Genomic DNA, 23,006 nt, shown 5'->3' with positions numbered 1-23,006 from the left:
CACATTCAGCGGTGTAGGTAAGACACAGGGTGCGCAAAACATACTACACACAGTACATTTCCTAACACCCAAAGGATTTGCGCATGAATCATAATAGCACATAAATGACATTTAGCGCAGAAATCACATTTAGCACATAACTCACATCAAAGTCCAGCTTTCGCCACTGCGCCAAAACCTAAACGTAGCAGCTGCCCACTACTTGCTGGGCAGCTGAGGGACAAGAACAAGGCCTAAAAGCTGCAGCTGGCACTAAGTGCTGCCAGCTGAGGAAGGCCAAGTAGGGGTGAAGGAGTGCAACTCACTCCTGAGTTCAAAGTACATATTCCAGAAAGGAAAACCTAAACGGCGCAGCTGGCCACAAACTGCTGGGCAGCTGAGGACAAGACTGCGACAGGGGCTCTCACTAGCCCCTCAGGACCCAAAACTGCGCCAAAGGCTGGAGCCCTCTAGACTCTGAGCCAACACTTGCCCATCGGTGGAGCCCTCTAGGCTCTAAAACAAAGTCCCCCCAGGAGCCCTCTAGGCTTTTGAAAATAATGGGGCCTCGTGGGAGCCATCTGGGCTCTGGGACAATCATGGCAACTGGGGGGAGCGGCCTGCTGCCAGCCGGGGCCGCTCTACCTCCTGAAATGCCCACTTCGTTGGAGTCCCTTCTCTGGGGACTCGGAAATTGGCAATGGCCCTCGGACGTTGGAGCCATGGGGCTCTCAATACACAAAATGCCAATGAACCTCTCGTGGGCTCTAATCAATAACTTGCCCCCGTCGTTGGACCCCCGCTCGGGGCACTCATACTAAACTGAGGCCCCCAGCACTTGCCAACTCACCGGCTGGGGGGGCGGAGGCAGGAGTCCTCACTCGGCGGCGGTAGCGTGGCTCTCCCGATCCCTGGGAGCCCCGCCCGACAGCGCCTTTGTTCACCCGGTCCCCCATCTCAGGACCAGGACTCAGGGTGCAGCCGGGAATACACTTCAGACACCGCTACTACCTCGTACAAAGCCCCTACACAGTCTACCTACAGTAAAGGCTACCAAAGGGGTGGGTACAGGGGTAACAAGAATAAAGGCAGAGGCAAAAATAACAACTCATGCTCTGCCTCTACCTCTGCCCAATGACTCCCTTCCCCTTCCCCCGCCTCATTCCACTCCTGTCGGGGGAAGACTTCAACAGTACCTGCCAGCCTGGGAAAACATCACATCAGACAGGTGGATGCTCCAAATAATTCTATTAGGTTATTGACTGGAACTAACATCTACCCCCCCAAACATAGCACCCAAGCAACGTCCAATGTCACAGGAACATTTAGCATTGCTCAGACAGGACGTAATATCTTTCCTGCAGAAAAATGCAATAGAAATAGTTCCAGAGCATCAGAAAAACAAAGGATTATATTCCCTATATTTCCTAATACCAAAGAAGGACGGATCTCTGAGACCCATCCTAGACCTCAGACCTCTAAACCTTTACATACAGTCGGATCATTTTCATATGTTCACACTACAACAGGTCCTCCCATTACTGGTACTAAACAACTTCCTTGTCACTCTAGATCTCAAGGACGCCTACTTCCATATTCCCATCCAAGCAGCACACAGAAAATATCTCAAATTTGTGCTAGACGGACAACACTACCAGTTCAAAGTGCTCCCATTCGGGGTCACAACAGCGCCAAGGGTGTTTACCAAATGCCTAGCAGTAGTAGCAGCACACCTAAGAAGACAGCACATTCATGTATTCCAATATCTGGACGACTGGTTCATAAAAGCCAGCTCATACAGACAGTGTGTGCAAAACACTCAAGTTACTATTCAACTGCTTCATAACTTGGAATTCACTGTAAATCACGTCAAAACGCATCTGCACCCCTCGCACATACAACAATATCTCGGCGCTACAATAAACACCCAATTAACACTAGCTTATTCCTCTCCAGCCAGGATAACAAGTGTACAAAATCTCCTAACAAAATTCAAACCCCAACACTCACAACCAGCTCGAGTGTTCATGCAACTCTTAGGAATGATGGCATCTTGCATATCTGTAGTACCTCACGCAAGATTGCAAATGCGTCCACTTCAAGAGTGCCTAGCAGGCCAATGGAACCAGGCTCAAGGTCACTTAACAGACCTAGTGTTGGTAGACGGTCGGACTCATCGTTCTCTGCAATGGTGGAACACCAAAAACCTTTCCAAGGGACGACCGTTTCTAGAGCCAGTTCCCCAAGTAGTCATGACAGCGGACGCATCGCTCTCCGGCTGGGGAGCCCATCTACTGCATCACACCATGCAGGGCAGGTGGACACCGCAACAAAAGTTACTCCATATCAATCATTTGGAGTTGCTAGCCGTGTTTCTAGCTCTCAAAGCATTTCAAAACCAAGTGTCAGGCAAAGCTGTCTTAGTCTGCACAGAAAATATGACAGCTATGTACTACATAAACAAACAAGGGGGACACACTCTCTGCAGCTCTCTCAGTTAGCACAGAAGATATGGAGATGGGCTATACCGCTTAAAATCTTCCTCTTAGCCCAACACGTCCCAGGAGTGCAAAACACTATCGCAGATCTGCTAAGTCGACAAACACAGCAAATTCACGAGTGGGAACTTCATCCGCAAGTTCTTTATCCGTTCTTCCATATATAGACCTCTTTGCCACCCACGAAAGCGCAAAATGCCTAAACTTTGCCGCCAGATACCCACACCCATTGTCCAAGGGCAATGCAATATGGATGAACTGGTCAAGACTATTTGTGTACGCTTTTCCTCCTCTCCCACTACTTCCGTTAGTGGTGTGCAAACTACAACAACATTCCCTGACACTCATTCTAGTTGCTCCAACTTGGGCCAGACAACCGTGGTACACCACGCTGCTGCAAAAGTCAGTGGTGCCACATCAAAAACGAAATCTATCGCCACGCCTATTAACGCTTAACCATGGAGAGATCAGACACCCGGACCCAGCTCAGCTCAACCTAGCGATCTGGCTCCTGAGGTCATAGAGTTTGGTTACCTCAACCTTCCTCCAGAATGCATGAACATCATTAAAGAAGCTAGACGTCCCACTACCAGAGCATTTTATGCTGCTAAGTGGAAACGCTTTGTCATATACTGCCAAAACAACCAAATAGATCCCTTAGACGTGTCTATCCAACACATCATAGGATATATATTACACCTTCAAAAGTGTAACTTAGCCTATTTGTCTATCAGACTGCACCTTGCTGCCATTGCAGCATACTTACAAAACAGACCACATCTGTCTCTTTTTAGAGTACCAGCTATTAAAGCGTTCATGGAAGGACTCAAAAGAATAATTCCTCCCAGAACGCCACCAGCACCAGTGTTGAACCTGAACATTTGTCTTACAAGGTTAATGGGTCCTCCCTTTGAACCATTACATAAATGTGAATTGCAATTCCTAACTTGGAAAGTAGCTTTCCTGTTAGCAATTACTTCTCTTAGAAGGGTTAGTGAACTACAAGCATTTACCATTCAAGAACCGTTTTTGCAAATGCATCATAACAATGCGGTTCTTCGTACTAATCCAGAATTCCTGCCTAAAGTAATTTCACCATTCCATCTAAATCAATCCGTTGAGCTGCTCGTATTCTTCTCACAGCCTCAAACAGTCGCAGAAAGGGCTCTACGCACCTTAGACGTTAAAAGAGCTCTGCTGTACTATATCAAAAGAACACAATCGTTTCGTAAAACAGAACTTTTTGTGTCTTTTTCGCCGCCGCATAAAGGCAACCCTATGTCAAAATCAGGGATCGCCAGATGGATAGTTAAATACATACAAATGTGTTGCCAAAAAGCAAAACGCATGTTAACAATTCCTCCAAAAGCCCACTCAACAAGAAAGATAGGGGCTTCAATGGCATTCTTAGGGAATATCCCCTTAGATGACATGCAGAGCAGCTACATGGCTTACACCGCATACATTCACAAAGCATTATTCTGTAGATGTGCAAACTAAACAACAAGCCACTGTGGGCCAGACTGTATTAAAAACACTGTTTCAAACAACTGCAACAGATACGGGTGGTCGCGGCTAGGTGTGGGTACTGCTATACAATCTAAGCATAGTGTGTAATCTGCATCTCATATGCCTCGAACGGAAAATGCTACTTACCAGTATGCATCTGTTCTTGGCATGTAGATCTGCAGAGTTACACACGCCCACCCGCCTCCCCGGCTATCTTTATCTGTTCCAGTATTATCTTAATTAGATACAAATCACATGGACATCACTACTTCTTGTACCGCTCTATCAATTCCCTAATGGCGAAAAACAATCTGGGGATGGAGCCGATGCCCATTCGCAGTATCATCCTAAGGAGGAGTCACCTATCCCGTGACTCCGAAAGACTTTTCTACAACAAAACAAACTGCAAACATCCGGGCCCAACACTAGGTGGCCATCTATGCATAGTGTGTAACTCTGCAGCTCTACATGCCAAGAACAGATACATACTGGTAAGTAGCATTTTCCTTACAGGCATTAGCCCTCATTGTGTGACCAGCGAGAATACACACAGGTCTACATTTTCCTGGTAAAAATGTTACTGCACCATTATTTTTTTCATAAGTGTGATTTCCTTTCTTCCTATTCCAAGTTTGACAAGTCAGAAAGGATAGAATGTGGTTTTGGGCTTAATACAGGGAAATCACAAATGTTTTCCCTTGCCCCGAACTGAAAAACCTGGAGTGCATAAAACCAGTTGGAATATATGCGGGAAACTGAAGGCCTGAGAGTAATTTGTACATGTACAACCTGTAAATGTCAAATCATTTAATCTCTGCCTCTTACCCAAAATGTAAATCATGTTTTCAAGCAGTTAATTAAACCAATCTGACAGCTGCTTTGGGTGAGTGCAGACAACCGAGCCAAAAAAAACTAAAATTAAATAGCCTACTCTGCATGCTTTATGTTTATGAGCCACTGACTACTTTCATTATCGGATCCCTTCCCATAAAAATATTGGCATTCGGATTCAAGGTGTAACACTCCTTCCTTGAGGCGACCCATCATTTGGGGATTTCAATAGAATTAGATTAGAATTAACGAATTTCCAAAGTCGGCCATCGTGTAAACTGCAGCTACACATGATAGAATATTAATTACATGACCTGCATACCGTTAGCCGCTTTGGTTTGAAAGTACACGAAGGGCTAGACTAGAGCAGGAGATGAGGGCTACGAGTAATTTTCTATTTCTGGCCCAGGGGTTAAGGGTGTTGGGGTGTGCTCCCTGGATATATTTTTCCCTACGTACGGAAAACTAAGAGCCACAGGAGAATTGCACACTTTGTTTCACTATGACATCTCTTCACTAATGCGCGGGTGACCGGAGGGCCCTTATTTAAATGAGATGGTTTGTCGACTAGGGAGGACGTAAGAGTTAGAGAGATGTATGGAGCTGACCAGGCACGGCTTACCTGCTGCAACAATGAAATATAATGGTGGCAGGCTGTACTCTTAGGCAGAAAAGGGCGCGGGTCCCGGCAGTTCTATACTGCTTGTTCCACCGCAAAGCAGCTTCTTCACCCTACCACACCTGCTGCTCCACACTGGCTCTTCTTGTGCAGAATGAAAAGCGCAGTGCCAGGGTGAGAAAGGCATGGGGCGCAGACACTGGAGGTGCACGTAGGAGAGGAATGTCATTCTCTTTGGCCCGCCCCGCCCAAGCTCAAAAAACAATCTGAGCAGCTGCTTTGGGTGAGGGTGGGCAATGGAGCGAAAAATAAACCTAAATAGCCCAAACAACACCAAAGGGCGACTAAATTGCAATGCAAGCGGCACAAGCTACTTTCAGGGTCTCGGCTAGCAACCGGTAGCTCGCGACCGACTGGTTGGAGACCCCTGGTATAGGCAAACATACAGAGTCAGCAAAGCGAAAAGTAAAACATTTAAAACATTTCCAGCAATCACGCCAGCAAAACCTCTGGTCTACAAACAGCGGCTATGGACCCAGGTCAAGTGGGGAAGGTGGACTGAGGCAGATATTTCTTTATCAGGAGTCCCCTAACTTCCATTTTGAAGCAGACTGCGGAAGAATACCCTGACTTCGGGGGGGCGGGGGGATCCTCAGTGCCATGCCTTGTAGGTCTTTTTTTCTTGAATTTCTGTGATTTGAGTAAAAGAGTGCTGGCATTTCTGGAGGCTCTTGTACCACATGAGAGCTTCAGTTTCTGAGCGAGGTACAGCGGGGTCTTGAAGTGAATGCCTTTGTGTGCCATGCATGCAATTTTCAACTGTATGCGACCTTCATATGGGAGCCAATTCAGGGCCAGCAGGTCTGAGAGATGTGGTTGTATTTTTTAGTCCAAAAAACAATCGAGGAAGTGTAGAGGCAGTGGTGATAGAATCACCCTCCTAAGTGGTATACATAACCAATGAGATTCTATCAATGTGAAGGGAGTGAATAATTTATTGGTTTTTCAATTATTGGTGAAGGTCTTATATCTAAAGGTGGTGGAAAAGGCTCTCTTTGCAAATGGCAAATGGGGAGCACTATGTGCTTTTAAAATACCCCTCACACACTAAGAATCCCTTAGTGTCATGCTTCATCATAGGGGTCTTCCCGTCCCTCTACGGGGCGGGGCGTGCTGCGACCTACGAACTACGCGGGAGCACTTAGTTTTTTACAATAGGCTATGTGTGGTGTGTAGGACAGTAAAAAGTGATTAGGATAAAGTGTAGGGACCTATATAAATGAAAGATAAAAAATTAAAAATTCCCTGGCTAGTAGAAAACATTTATTTAATGACTTCTCTGGTGGGGAACAGTAAAAAGGGGTTTTAAGTAGGGCGAAATACGCAATCTACTTGGTCGACATGACATGTTTCGTAAGCAGTCCCCTCCTGCTTACTCCTCAGGACCTCTGTTGGTCCCTACTAACAGAACTCAATTCTGATTAAATGTAGTATGCCTAAAGTCCTAAAACCTAGTAGCAAAAATCGGCTACTTGGTTTTGCTTCCGGGCTTGAGTGGGCCCTCTGTGAAGCGGAAAAGAAGAGAAAAAGAAAAGACCTATTGTGGTCCCTGAGGAGAGAAAACAGAAAGAAAATACAGTTTGTAATTTTACTTAAAAAACATTGCACATAGTTCTCATAGTCCGCTTGTTGCGTGAGTCACACTGTGGCATTGTATTCATTAAGTTGAGAAACATGGCATTATATCCATTGAGTTATAAAACATGGTTATTCAAAATCACTCTAGAGAATAAACCAGTGGTATATTTTTCTCCATAATTCCGGTTTTATGGGTATATTAGCCCTCCAAGATCTCACACACACAATTGCACCAACCTCAATACATTCCACGCACACATCCCGCCAGGATCATATCCAATGTCAGTTTTGATCGCAAGAGGAAAGTAGGCTTATAAGGTTTCATTTTAGAGTAAAGAGACGTGTTGTTTTTAAAAAACGAGTCAAGTCAAAAGTCCGTTTTTTGAAAAAAAGGCAGAAAAACAAGTCACTCATTAGTAGATACATAGGACATATACATACAGTTATTTCACATATAGTTTGCCCCATGAGCCTGCATCTTAGGGTTTTGTCAGGCGGTATACTGCAAAGAAAAAAATGCATGGTAAAGTCACTCGGGATGTTCGTCTTCCGAGTGTGGCCCATTTTTAACGTCTGACTAGGTTTTTTAAAGATCCATGATTGAGGTCTTACTTACGTGACCGCTAGCAAAAGTCTGCCTTAATCCTACCCCTCAGCAGCTCCGTGGGATCTGGAGGGGCTGACTGGGACCATCTATTTATCCTAAGTTTGCATCTGCGCGGAAACACTTCGTCATCCTCGCCTCCTCTGTCAGTGGTAGAAAGACTGGTACACTAACAAAAATGCCGCTTATTGTGGCAAAAAGGGTGGAAAAATACGCAGTCATGTAGTCTTTCCACTATTACTATTTCAGATTTCAGGAGGAACAATATTGTTAAATTGTCCTATGAGCATTGGGAGCGTCCCTTATTAGTCTTAACTGCGATAATCTCGTGAATCAGAGTCGGATGTATGATTCTTTTCAGGAGAGCGAGTCATGACAGTGGAACGTTACTTGCCAGGCACTAATGATATGGGATTGCCATGGGGCACTTGATAACCTAATTTTTTAGTCCCCGTTAAGAGCCTAGCAGCAGGATTGAGGACCACCCTAAGAGGAGCAGTTTTCCCTTTAAGCAAGCATACAGCGTTGCGCTGCCGTAGTCCTGCTTTGTGATCACTAATGCTTGCACTGCAAAATTTAGGTCATAAGCAGGGAGAAAGGGTACGAGCTTCCTTAAGATGCTGAGTCGGAAATTTGCTCCTTTGGTGAGGGAGCTGATGTGCTTTTGCATGTTCAGACTTTTGTCTAATATAATACCAAGCGATGATGGCGAGTCCACAAGGTGAGGTCTACAATTGAGAGCAGTAAGCTGATTCAGCCATTGTTCCATGACCGGGGATTGCTTGTGCGGTGAGATTAGGAGGAATTCTGTTTTTAGAGCATTTAGCTTCAGCTGATTCCGTGTCAGTCAGCTTTGCGTTTCCAGCAGGAATGAATTGAGGGACTAAATGTCCTCAGGGGAGGGGATCTTCATATAAAGTTGGGTGTCACCCGCATACATGTGATAGGGAAGTCTGGACGATTTCAGAATTTCTGTTAGAGGCTCCATGAACAAGGTAAATAGCGTGGGAGAGAGTGCTGAACCTTGTGGAACCCCCAGCGTAACTGGTGCAGGATGGGACAAGGATTGGTTCACCTTGAAGCTTTGAGATCTATTCAGGAGGATCGAAGAGAACCAGTCAAGCACTGGCCCAGACAACCCCATCCTGTGTTCCAGGAGGTCAATCAGGTTCTCCTGTTTGACAGTATCAAATGCTGACGAGAGGTCAAGATTTATCAGTAGGCATGACTCATTGTGGTCCAGCATTCTTAGGGCTTCATCAACAATATGCGCAGGGCCGGCCCTAGGCATGTGCAAACTGTGCACCTGCACAGGGCCGCCAAACCCCAGGGGCCGCCACGACCAGGATCGGATCGGAAGGATCACTGGAGTGGCAGCCCCCCTGGCAGGATTTGGCGGCCTCCGGGCTGCGGGCAATGGCACTGGCAGCGCGTGAGTCAGGCCCGTCCTGTCCTGGTTACAAGAGGCCAGCGCGCGGCACCTCTCCTGACTCACAGACACTCCTCTCGCGAAGGTCACACAGAAGCCGCTTCCCTCGCCTCTCACATAGCTGCCAAGGTTTCAGATTGCCATGAGTGACATTTTCGTAATTTTAGAGTAATTTTGAGTAACATTTCTAGGACTGTGAGTGACACTGTCTCGCGAGCAAAATCAAGCAATGAAGACCAGGGAAACACATAAATATCAAAAAGTACACCCATTTGAGAAACGGAAACTAAGTTAACTGCTGTAAGCCGTAAGAAATATAAACAACTTCCCTTTGTCAGACTGTAGCCAAAATGCAGACAGAAGTTAAAAGCACACTGAAAGACATTCATAATGTAATTATAATCTCGCAGACTCATACACAGCGACATGAGCAGTAAGCACAGGTGCATTAGAAAGCTGAGAGTAGGAGACACGCAATTAGGTCACGACTAAGCAGGCAGCTGTAATTTATGGAAGGGCACCGTAATTGACATGATCTACACTTTACACGTACAACTGGGTTAGCGGTTCACCTATATAAAAATGCATTAAATAAAATAAATACATCATAATAAATGTTTGCACTGTCCGTTTCCATTAGAGTAAATGGTAGAAATTCTTTGCACTTACTTTAAGAAGACGCCCTAATAATTCAAAAGTGAACTGTGCCATTTAATTGGGCACCAAGAAAAAGCGGACACAGGGAACGATATTAAGCAAGACGCTCTAATAAATATTTGTTCCCTATGGGAGATGGGTTGCTTGCTGTGCTGAGATAGCTGATCGGGCCGGGCACACTGAGGGTTTCTGAATTAACTATGTGAAGAATCCACCTTCAAGTGCTGCTTCTAACTTTTTCCCCTCTGCTTGTGAGAAGAGAGGCCTGCCGCTGTCAAGAACAGGGGGGGGGGAGGGGGCACCTTGACGACGAAATAAAACAGTCACAAACCACTTAAAATACTTGCTCTCCCAAGGCTCGACAGAGAGACTGAGGCACATCGGAACACATGGCATGAGGTTATATCAATATAAAATAAACACTGGCCTGACCTGACTCGGAACACCGTCGACTGCAATTGGCAGCCCCGCTGGCCGCAAGCAATGATATGCTGAGTACCACGGACTGACTGGCTCAGTCCTGCGGCAATCATTCTGCTGCTCAGCCCTGATTGCACACATGATTTTGGCGCTGGAGGGGCCGGGTCCGGTAGCAGCCGCCGGATACCGCAGGTTTGCAAGCTACCAAAAGTAAGCCAATAATGTTTGCAGCAGTCAACCATGGGGATGGGATCACGATTGCTCCAGTGGCCAATTTTGATATGTGTAGCGGCCTACCCGCTCCCGCAGCAGGAAGCAGGAGCCAGACCCACCTAGAGTCACTTGTCTGTCAAGACACTAGTTAGCAATTGCGCTCTGACCCGTCCTTTCAGGGATATTGCACCCTTAGTTTGCTGGCAGCAGTGCACACCGCGCGCCGCCACTGCAGCTTATATGGTGCTTTATGTTTATAGCAGCACTCCCAGCTTTACAGTTGAGGCTCTATAATGCGTGACTTTGCATTTCAGTGCGGTGATGCGGATCACCACACTGAAATGCGTTAGTTTCACTACTGATGCGTGACACTTGGCAGAGCTGCTCTCACGCGCCTGACTGCTGACCTGGTGGTCCGCGGTGAAACAGCTCTTCTTGGCAGATCGAGTTCCGGACCCTGCAGCTCGTGCGACATCAGCAGGCACCGCCTCCTCGGTAAGTGCAAGGGGAAAAGGAGCACTTTATAGAGTGTCCAGATTGGAGTCTGTCTAAGTCACACCCTCTTCCAACCCTCATTGAGGGAATCGCTTAGGACCTCACTCCAGGCTGTTGTCATCACGCCGTCATTGCTTTATGGAACTCAAAACAAAGTGTTAGGTGCCTGCGCCTACCTACCCCGTCTTAATAACCTTTCTCTTACTCGTGCGTTCTCTATTGATCGTACAAAAATAGCTTCAAGTCTTCACAGTGTTTGCTTTTATTATTAGCCCGTCTTCTGTGTTGATGCATAGATACAAATATTAGATGGCGTATAGTTACCCGCAGTCTCAGTCTCTCTGTATCTCTACTTTTACTTATTAGGGGCCTTCTTATTGTCCTCATTTGGGCAATATATAGGTGCTTGCATACTTGGGGCTGGGAGGACTGAAGATTCCTACTGAACCTCTGCACCTAAATTGGGAAATTCCAAGCTTCTAATCTACGGAATGGGGGAATAACTATGCAAATGGTAAATAACAAGTGGAAATCTCAATACTTTGCCTTGTTCTGAAGAATACTCCACTGACATTTACCTAATGCTGTTTGCAGGTGGAAAATATTTGCAAGGGACCAGGCATATCCGTCGTGGGGGCTGCGGCAAGGAAGGTGTTCCAGACCGTGGTAGGCTGGGGTAGCATTTTCTGCTCCAGCTGAGGTACTGTTGGGTGAAGTATTATGGGCACTAGCCCTTCATTAGGGATAACAAATGAGAAAGAGGCAGAGTGCTGTTAAGCTACTGGAGTCAGGGCACGCACAGAGCAACTCTTTCTTTATTGCCAGTGTCACTTTACTGGTGACACCTGTGGGGGTTTGGTGTATGAAAGTGTAGGACATTCCTATTAGGAGAGAGGGCCTGCACAGAAAAGGGGTACCCCTGGACACTACATTCCTCCCAAAAAACAAAGAAGCGTCAACACGTTCAACAGTGGAAAACAAAACAAATAAAACAAGTGACCACAATGAGTATATTGACATCAAAGCTCCGCCCCGTCCGGACCCCCTCTTCCGGGGCCCCCACCTACGCTCCCTGCACAGGGCCACCATGAGCCTAGAGCCGGCCCTGATATGCGCTAGTGCCGACACTGTGCTATGGCCCAGGCGGAAACCAGATTGGTATTAGTCCAGGAGTTGGAATTGGTCGATGTATTTGCAGAGTTGGGCAAGCACACATTTCTCAAGGAGTTTTGCCAGGGTGGGGATGTTGGAGATTGGGCGAAAGTTATGTAGGTCCATGGGATCAGCTGTTGGTTTCTTTAAAATCGGGGTAACTTGCCCCAATTTTATCCGGAATATCCCCTTGCTGAAGTGATGCATTGACGATCTTTGTACATAATGTTATTAAGGAGGATCTAACTTCCGGGGAAAAGTTCGATGTCAGAGGGTCTTTGTTATGATTGGAAAGTTTCAGAGTTGAAAGTGTTTTGCGTATAGTGCACTCATCCAGGGTTTGGAACAGACTCCAGGATTTTTGTTTTTAGCGGGGTCGGGATGCACAGGGTCAGAGATAGCCACGCCTAGTGGACAGAGCGAGGTCCGTGGACTGATCGATAGGTGGTCCTGGGTAGATCATAATTCAGTTTCAATCTTACTAGACTTAGCAGTGGAGACGTCTGCAAATTCTTCACAATTAGGCAGTGTCCCTTGACCAAGAGCGCCAGGTTCGGATGACTATTGGCTTGGGACTTGATGAGTTCGAACAGTTTTTTTGGATGGTTTTAGCTTGGTCTAGTTGAGTTCTGAAAAAGGTGGCCTTCGAACATCTGATGCATTTATTATTAATACTTCTCAGGGATCTCAGGTGGTAGAGATGCTCAAGGGAGGGTTAGGAACGCCATTGCCTATCAGCAAGCCTTATGTTTCTTCTTTCGGAATGAAGACTATCCGCAAACCAAGGTTTAGAGCGTTTAGAGGATTCTTTTAAGCTGTAGTGGTGCATCCGAGTCTAGTACGTTCAGCATTGCGTGGTTATAGTGGGCAGTAAGGTTGTGAACATCAGACATGCTCGGTGGGGGAGGGGGCAGGATGTTCTCGCAGAGAGCAGTTAGAACTTGCGGGTTGATTTTCCATAGGAATCTTTTCAACTGTTTTGGGTTCTTAGGCTGGGCTTTACATGCTCTTACTCTCTGTGATTCATTATTTGGCAGAGAATACCTACTGGAGATTCCTTACAGCCTCACCCAGGCCTCCCCGCTTTGTAGGGCTGGGATTATTCTCCCTTTCAGGGCCCTAGTTTTGCACATGACTATGTCAGTTACTTTGTGTTACTTTGTGGTTCTGCGCTTCTGGCGTGGAAAAGTACTGACGTCCACGTGCTTCTGTGGTGCCTATATAGGTACTGTGACGTCATAACCGAAGCTGCCGCCGACGTCACACGGAACCGAATGAAGCCACCTGACAGCGCATGCAAGAGGTTAAATTTCCCACACGCCAGTCTGACGTGTGGGAAATTCAAAGGTAAGGAATCTGCAGCTAGATAGTCTCTACTAGATAATGTGTTACCGAAGGTAAGTAACGGGTTTTTCACTGAATGCATCTAAATCTGAGCTGAATATGCTCTAGCCATGCAGTAACTCAGTAACTAAGATTTTGCGATATATCACCCTTTCAAGGTAAATAAAGCGGAGAATTTAACCACAATAACGGTATAAATGCTCAGTTTCTTGTTTGCCTAGTAGTCCATGGAAAAACAGCTCACCAATAATAATAAAAAACTGTATGTTTGTGACATGTGGCTGTAGAAACTCATGCTTAGCATACTCCTGCCGTCTAGTTCTGGGTTTTTTGTTGGAAAAAGTCTCTCAAGTGACAAGATGTGGTGTGACTCCTTCTCTTGGTGTAAATTGGGCATGGACACCATCTCCACGCTACGTTGGTATTTTTTCACCATTTGGTTCGGCTCCAAGTTGACAGCCCTGTTTGCTTACTTCCATCCCATCAGGTCTGGTTTCGAGTTCCGGTGCATCCTCTGAGAGTCGTGAGCAATTTTTGTCAACAAAGCAGACTGATATTCATGGCCTTGTACCCCTTTAAGCCTGATCTGCTTCCAGGCTTTAGTCACCAGAGAATGCTGTGTGTGTGATGGAATATACATTCTGCCAGAACTGCCTTCTCTGCCATTCGAAATATGCATAGACAGACAGCTGCAAGGTGTGCAACCTGTGGCTGTACCCTAAACACAACATTATGCCCTGTCTGTTGTTCCTCACCTTCAGCTCTAAGAAGAACCTCAGGTGCTGAAGGAAATGACACTGGGCTCACAGGAAAATGTATCAACAGTTCACCCGGGATATCCAATAATATTTTTGGTGAATAACATACCCTCGGTGCCAAAAAACAAGAATAGGCAGGTCCCTATGATCTCCCAGCTGTGCAGCCAACACCAGCTCAAAGACCGCGTGCTCCAACAAGTCCAACCACCACAAGATGGAAGACTTTGAAACAGCCCTGAAGACCATGGCCATGGCCCTGAGAGCTCCTATTATTCCTCATGCACTCATCACCAAGCCAGGGAACCACATGAAGTCCAGAACTGAGGTATAGCACCATTCCTAACGAAGTCTGAAGTCTATGCACGAAGATTGAGGAAAAACTCCAAGGGCTCCTACTGTCTTCGGACTCCGGGCGGCATAGACAGATGGCTTCTGAGCACAGCAAATCTCCACCAAAGGGCATCGACCCACCCCCTGCCAGCCATTGAGCCAGATCCTTCCAAGTCCGCCTACCACCTTCACTCCCATGCAAAGCCGGCATCAGCGCCGTCACCAAAGATCAGCGAAAGCCAGTGGCGGCACCAAAATACTCATCGACTACAGAAGACAAGGATGTCAAGCATGGGCCTAAGAGGGCCGTCCTTTTTTGGAAAAAAAAGTAGTGACCGTAGAATTGCGTGGAAGAATGTGATTTACTTTCTCTCGCTGGGAGGAATTCACATGTGACTAGTCTGTATCAGCTAGTGTTAAACACAGCTACTGCCGCAAACACCATACAGCCTCATCCTACCCTATTCACACACCCTCAGCAAGGAACACTCATCCTTAAGGAAGAAGTGCATGACCTCCTACAGAAGGTTTCCAAAGAGAGGAAGCCCCCACTATCACCAGAGAAGCGGCATCTACGGTACTACTTTTTTCCTACAAAAAGGACTGCTCTCCTAGGCCCATGCTTGACATCAGGCCTCTCATCCACTACATCCTATCAGAACATTTTCGCAAGATAACTCTGGAGGATGTCATGCCCGCCCCAATCAAAGGGGTATCATGACGGTGCTCGAACTCTAGGATGCCTAATCCCTGTCAACCCTCTTCATCTGTGATGCATTTGCTTTGTGGTAATGGGTCAACACTACAAGTTAAAAGTATTTCCTTTTGGAGTCATCACAGATCCAGGGGTGTTTACAAAGTGTCTAACAGTGGTGGCTGCACATTTGCAATGAGAGGGCATTCATGTCTCTCTGTATCAATGATATCTGAAAGAAACACGTTAGTGATAGATTACTTACTTTAGAATATCCCCCAGGTGTCAGACTGGATCCGGGAAAGTTTTCGTCAGCAGTACCCCTGCGCGTCGTTGGCGTCGTAGTCGCAGAGATGACATCGCTGGAGCTGCTTGACGCGCCCGTGCGCGCTGACGTTAGTTCTTTCTTTTTCCGCGCCAGCAAGATCAGATACAGTGAGAGCGGTACCCCCAGTCCTTTTTTGACTGAGATTTTTAGGGTCTTTTGTCTCTGTTTTTTGAGTACCTACACTCCAGGTGCATAGGGATGCCTGGTTTTAAATCTTGCGTGGCCTGTCCCTGCACGATGTCGGTGATGGACCCACAGCGTGAGTGTCTCTACTGCCTTGGGTGCGACCATGACTCCGAGTTGTGCCCCCACTGCTGGGCCATGGCTCCGAAAACTTTGCGGGAGCTGTCCCGAAAGTGGCTAGAAGCTCGGGAGCCGGCTCCATGCTGTTCCAGGTCCCATGGGAGGTCGAGAGCCATCACCACCCTTCGAAGTCTTCGCACTCTGAGTCAGGTAAGGCGAAGCACAAGAAGTCGAAGAAGCGTTGTCGCTCTTTGCCTTCCCATAGCCGGTCGCACGACGCGGTTGAGGGTGCAGGTGGCACTGCCCCTGTGGCCCTGGCGGAGCCTCCGCAGTTGCCGATGGCCTACCAGCCCTTTCCGGGTCCATCGACGACTCCGGCCCAGCTTCAGGAATTCATGTCAACCATGGCACAAGTCTTTGGTTCGTCCGGCACGCCGGTGTGCCTTTGGGCCCCGCGGGCCCGACTGGGGGTCGTCGTTCTTCGATGTCGCCGGCTCCAGCCCGACGTCGTCAACGGCTTCGGTCTTGACGCCTAGAGAATCCCATGGATCCACGCATGGATCCCAGTCTATGCCGGTTGGCCCAGGATGATCTCCATCGGCCACGACACCGGCCCACGCCGTCCCTTGTCTCACCCCGGACGTGGAGCCTGTGCTGGCAGGGTGTCGACCGACGCCGATTCTGACGCCTTTTGGAGGCGTTTCTTTCCCTTTATTCACCCACCTCCTTATGTTCCACCTGTTCGGCAGCCTGTTGAGGACGGGGAGGAGTCTGAGGACCCTCTCGCAGCACAATGCGAGTTAGACCTGGACTGGGATGAGGATCTGGGGAATGCAGGTGACCAGGATTATACTCCTGAACTTGGCTCACTGTCTCATTTTACCGTGGTTACGGAGGAGGGTGGTTCCTACTCTATGGTGTTGCCTAGGGCGGCTGATGCTCTCCACCTCGAGCTTCCCTTCCGCACCACCGGACAGGGAATCCTAGAAACTGGAGCAATTTGGGAAGAAGATTTTTTTTTGGCAGTTCAGGACTGCGGTCTGTGAACACCGCATGTCTCTTGGGCCGTTATTCCCATTCTGTGTGGGATATGGTTGCGCAAATGCTGTCTCAGTGTCCCGTGGAGGCTCGGACAGTACTCTCCTATGCTGTTGCTGAGGGGAGAGACGCAGCCAAGTTTACGATCCGTGGTGGTCTTGACACTGCCGACTCGCTGGGCAGGACGATTTCCACGACAGTGGTGCTACGCCGCCACGCCAGGCTGAGAACGACTGGCTTTTCTGGGGATTTCCAGAACTCATTGATGGACATGCCCTTTGATGGCACTCGCCTGTTTAGCGATAAGGCGGATTGTGCGTTGGAGCGTTTTAAGGACTCGTTGGCTCCAGCCAAGTCCTTAGGCCTTTCGGCCACACACACTCCTTCTGATTCTGATTTTCACTCCTTTTGTGGTCAAGGAAGGGGCGTCCAAGCAGGTTCGTTGCAAAGCCACAGGCCTGCGCAGCAACAGTCTCAGCGCAAGCGCAGACGTGGGACCCGCAGAGGTGGGCCACGGGGCCAGCGTGCGGGTCTGTCCACCACCCCTCCTGCTGCCACTGCCTCCAAACCTTCCTAGTCCAGTGTTTCAGGCCCACCAGACACCAGTAGGTGGCAGGATTCGCCATCACCTCCACCACTGGCGCACCATCACATCGGACAGGTGGGTTCTGGAAATTGTCCGAAGGGGTTACTTCCTCCCCTTCGAGACAAACCCCCGGCCAAGCCACCACAGTATCACCGCATATCGGGGGATCACTTGGCACTCCTCCTGCAGGAAGTTACTGCCCTCTTGGCCCAGGGGGCCATCAAGCACATTCCGATGCCAGAAGTAGGTCGTGGTTGTTACTCCCACTACTTCCTGGTTCCAAAGAAGGACAAGGGCCTGCATCCTATCTTAGACCTTCAGAACGTCAATCGCTTTCTCCGGAAAGAGAAGTTCAAGATGCTCACACTTGCTCAGGTCTTGTATGCCTTTGACACGCAAGACTGGATGGTAACGTTGAACCTGCAGTACGCGTACTTTCATATCCCCGTCCTGCTGGCCCACCGACGTTACGTGCGATTCACGGTGGGACATGAGCATTTTCAGTTCACCGTGCTCCACTTTGGCCTTACCAGCGCCCCGCGAGTGTTCCAGAAAGTGATGGCGGTGTTTGCAGCTCATTTGCGCAGATCAGGGGTTTCATTCTTCCCTTTTCTTGACGAGTGGTTGTTGAAGGTGGGCTCGCCCCACACGGTCATCTCCCACCTCCAGACTACGGCCGACCTTTGCTGGGGTTCGCCATCAATGTGCCGAAGTCGCACCGGATTCCCTTTCAGAAACTCCACTTCATTTGAGCGGTTCTGGACACAGCGCAGTTTCGGGTTTATCCTCCGGAACAGCGAGTCAGGGACATTTGGGCTATGATTCCGATCTATCAGCCCTTGTCCTAGGTTTCGGTCACGACAACCTTAAGGCTGCTGGGCCTCATGCCCTTCTGCATTCTGCTAATCAACCATTCCAGAAGGCATATGCAGGCTCTGCAGTGGGACCTGAAGTTCCAGTGGGCGAAGCATCAGGGGAATCTGTCCGAATATGTCCAGATCTTGGAGGGCACTGCACAACAATTGAAGTGGTGGCTCACGGATCAGCATTGGGTCTGCGGCAGATCCTCCCTCTTCTCCAGCCGGAGCACACAGTGGTGACGGATGCGTCCCTCCTGGTATAGGTTGGCCACATGGGAGAGGTAGATATCAGAGGCCTCTGGTCTCCGGTGGAGTCCCGGGTCCATGTCAACCATATCCTCCATATCAACCATATCAACCTTCTGGAGCTTGTTGGAGTCAAGGCTGCTACCACTGTTGACATGCAGTTTTCCTGTACTACCTGGATGCCCCTCGAATACGTTCATGAAGCGCTACTGTTTTGACAGCCATGTTCGCCAAGAGGGGCATTTCGCCTGCTTGGTCTTACAGGGCTTTTTAGTTTCAACCAATTCACAGACCCTCCTCTGAATAGGTATTGCTTTGATATATGTATAAGAGGTGAGGAATCTGTGGTTATAAGTTTTTCTCAGAAGAACAAGTTACTTCCCTGTCTAACCACAGATTCCTCTCTAACCCTCCCATTCTCCTTCTTCAATTAAATGAACTCTGTCCATTAAAAAAAATCAGCACATCAATTCCAAAGTGAAACGGTGTCAGTGGGGAGCCACACGGCTCCACCTGACAGCATGCCGAGGTACTGCTCAAATGTTTCCAGATAGATTCTGTCACTCATTAAGTATTCAAAAGGTGCAAAATCGGTGTTTAGTCAGGGTATCTACCAGAAAAAGCTTTACAAAAGGCTAGTACCTTGTTCATTTATCCCAGTTATATTATAATGCCATAAGTATCTGGATTTTGGTCTTCATCTGTAGTAAAAAGGTGAAATGGCTTTATAGATTAGCTTTATTTATCCTCATGGTATTACAACATGTAAATGTCATTCTGCAAAAGAGTGAAGTACCTCTTTTGAGGGTGGAAAGTACTGCTGCATTATACATTATGACGGAATAAGAGGGAAATAAAATAATAAGTACTGTGGAAGTAAGCATGATAGGCTATTTTGTGGATTTGACTGTGACAGAATTGTTCTTTTAATGTGCACCATGTACATATTTGTAATACCCCTCAAATTACTGTTTTTATAGTCCTTTTAAACACGTAAATAGATACATAAAGGTACACTGTATAGGACAAATGTAAAAACAGTAAATATAAAATGTTATTAATATATATTTATTTAAAACACATTATTATTTTTTATTTGCAACAGTGTGCAAAAGTTTGGCAACCGAAGCAAAATGTAAGAATCTTTTTTTCCTGTTCCAGCTGGCCAAGAATGTAGGAAACAATAGTTTTAATGAAATTATGGAAGCAGAATTGCCCACTCCTTCCCCAAAACCCAAACCTGCAAGTGATATGTAAGTATTTTCAAAGGCATGCAAGAGTCAGCATTATATGCAATACCATTCTTGGGTATCGGATTGTTATCAGAAGCTACAGTATACATGTAATTTGAAATTCCTAATTTTCTTTTTCTAATTCAGACTCCTTAACCCTTTCGATGCTGATGACGAGCTCAGCTCGTCATGATGCACAGTTGAGCTGTGCTGATGACGAGCTGAGCTCGTCATGAATAAAGTAATAAAGCAATTTCCAGCACAGGGGGGGGAAACGCCTCGCAGCCAAGGTGTTAAGGTTTTGGCTCTGTTAGGTTATAACTTTAATCCTGAAACTATTTGATCCTCTGCTATAATACTAAGTTTGAATATGTTTGTCATGTTTAATTCTAGGACGTGGATCTTGCGCTTCATTCACTTGATATTTTCAGTTGTAATTTAGGGAGGAATTAGCAAGGGGAACATTGACTATTAAACACTATTTACCTTTTGCAATCCAAATTATATATGACTTGGCTAATGTTTCACCCCATTCTCATCATGTGTCCCTGCTGTTGGAGAAATACCTAGTCCATATTGCAGTCATCACATGAAGATGAATGCCAATTCCTACCAGGGATACAGCTTGAATTGTGAAACCATTTAATTCTATAAAGTGCTATGATTACATAATACAAATACACACTATCTGATTGTATTTCTTTTTTTAATACCCACGCAGTAGCAATCGAGAGTAATGAAGAATACAGCTATATTTGATACCCAAAATACATTAATGATGATTCACAAGCATTGAGCTTTTCTTAGGTTCACTAAAAAAACAAAATGATGGAATTAAACGCTATTCAAATTACCCTTAATGCCTATGTGTTTGTGCGCATGTGTGTGGTCTAGCTACCTCGCATTTGTAGTAGAAGCAATCATGTAGAAAGGCTTAGAACTCTACTCCACGAAAAGAACATCCTACCTCAGATTTTCAGCTACACACCGTGTGCATAGGAATCGTTGCCTGAGCTCATGCTCTTATCATTTGTGTCGGCTTTTTTTCGAGGGGTTTCCAGTCCCTCAGTTACAACGTTATGGGTTTTCAATCAGGGGTGCCTCCCTCCTTATTTCCCTATATTTACAGGTACTTTACTTTTTTACCATGGCAAGAGCACCTACACCTTTATCAAAAAAAAATATTTATTGTTTTTTTACATTTGTTAACAAATGTTAAATGTTGTATACTTGTAAAGCGCACAGCTGCCCCAGCAAAGGGGCGTCCCGGCGCTGTATACCGCTGGGGAACCCGTCCTGGCTTTCCCTGTGGGAGGGTCCCTACTGGGAATCCCCAAGGTGGAGCCAGGCATCCCCGGCGTTGATGGGGCCGTTGTGGAGATTAGGCAAGCTAATGCCCAGAGTTGCCGAGTGGGACCCCAGGTTAGAGTAGGCACCGAGGCGAGAATTGTCGAGTCCGCTGACCCTGGTCCACGACCCTACTGCGTCGGGAATTGAACCCTGGTCCCGGGTCGACTTCTGCTCTCGGGTCTGCCGCCTCTAACCAGTGAACTACACCACTCCACAACAGTTGCAGTACATATCAATACCATTAGTGTTTCCACATTCTATGATATATATTTTGCATATTTCTCCACCAACAGACACTTGGTATTTGTTTGAGCTATGACTGAATAACAATTGAATCTTCCACAATGCAGTAACATGCAGCTCTTAGACATTCGCCATCTACTAAACTGTAATAGCAATTAAGCAGGCTGCACACCTGCTTACCATCTTAGCAGTTTTCTCAATAGTGAGCAAAACGTTGCCAACCAGTCAATCTACACCTAAATGTACCTCTTGTGCCAACTTTCACTATATTGGCCGCAATGCCCCCTACATGGATCTTTATTGTCAACTGTCTTAATTTTCAACAAGACGATCAATTACAACCTCCCAATCAATGAAAACATCCTCTTTGTTGATAACCATAGACCCATTGCTAAAGAAGATGCACTACTCAATGTCATTGACTGACCTTGTTAAGCGCTCTTTGTTAGTGACTATTTCTTTTCCATGGTTATACACTCTATGTTGTCAGTGATCACTTTTAAGGATAAAAGTGTAAGCATAGCTTTCCATAGGTTCTTCAGGAAGATGGCTTTTAGGAGGGGGTGTAGGAAATGAAAAAAGTGCCAGAAGAAGGAAAGTTCCATCATGAGGCAGTCTGTGACTCCAGCCAGCTTCATATCCGCTTTCTTCCTGGTGAAGGTGGTGAAAAATGTGACATTTGAGCTTCCTTATCTCCATTCCACCTTTGCCAATGCATTCAGCCTTAAATATGTTAATTGTCAATGTGCAAATTCCAGCAGACATTTGTTGTGTGGCATGGCAAGCTGGTTAACTACTACTGGAGGGTCCCAGATCAATGTTTCATCACACCACTAACCATTCTTCTGTCTCAGTAACCACAGCACTCTCTGGCACCATGTATTATGGTTCATCTACCAAACCCAGCAGTGTTAGCCTCACGAGCATCAACGCCAGTGGAAACACCTGTGACTCTACTTTGTCGGTTAATTTATATAATTTATATCACTTCTGAGCAAGTTACCACATTTAAAACGTTATATCCTGTATTTTCCATGGTGAAGAAATGTGAGATGGGTTTTTAATCTGAGTTCTTGAAGCACTTTTATTGACTACTGAAGTATCAGAAAATTTTGTTTAGTGTACTTTGGGTGTGTTACTTGTGAGTGTGTTTTTTAGCCCAAGCATTTCAATTGAACACTAAAAGACTGCGGTATTTTTTGGGACAATCTTTAAATCTCAGGTGGCACTCTGGCTTGACTGATTGATGTAAGAAGTGACATCTTTGCTCTCTACTTAACTAATATGTAAGCACAATTTTTTAGAAGTTAGTAATTGGCGGCGGAGGGACACCTTTTGTGGTATACCTCGTAATCTTTTTGGTACCGCTGAGCGAGTCACCACTTTTAAAACCTTTTATCCAGTATTTTCACTGTGTGAAAATGTGTTTTAAATTTGGAGTACTTGGAGCACCGTAACTGACTACAGAGAATCGTGCATTTTCTATTACTGCAATTTACTTATGCTAATTGTAAATGTGTTTTTAAGCCAAGCCGGCGCCGTTACTGATGCCTTGTGTTCCTCCCCCGGCCCCTGCCCCGCCGTCGCGGTCTGCACCGCACATGTCAAAGGCTGAGGATGACAGGGATGGGTCTGAGGACCCTCTTGCTCGTCATTGCAACTCCGAGCAGGATTGAGTGGACGACTTGGAAGAGGCCGGCAGCCTCGTCG

At 46.7% G+C, this 23,006-nt stretch overlaps 1 protein-coding gene across 3 annotated transcripts in view; it reads left to right on the top strand.

Moving 5' to 3' along the window:
• The window catches only part of ASAP1 (ArfGAP with SH3 domain, ankyrin repeat and PH domain 1), a 1,926,573-nt gene that overhangs the window by 1,218,750 nt on the left and 684,817 nt on the right, over window positions 1–23,006 (top strand). For all 3 annotated transcript variants that reach the window (XM_086966222.1, XM_086966220.1, XM_086966221.1), the window contains one exon: window positions 19,633–19,724. In XM_086966222.1, coding sequence (XP_086822348.1) covers window positions 19,633–19,724 — 92 coding nt within the window. The remainder of the gene's footprint in view (window positions 1–19,632; window positions 19,725–23,006) is intronic.

Source organism: Lissotriton vulgaris, chromosome 4_1 (genome assembly GCF_964263255.1).
Source record: "Lissotriton vulgaris chromosome 4_1, aLisVul1.2, whole genome shotgun sequence".
NCBI classification, from domain to species: Eukaryota; Metazoa; Chordata; class Amphibia; order Caudata; family Salamandridae; genus Lissotriton; species Lissotriton vulgaris.
Note: the sequence above shows the minus strand (reverse complement) of the source record. Positions and strands in the feature narration are given on the sequence as shown.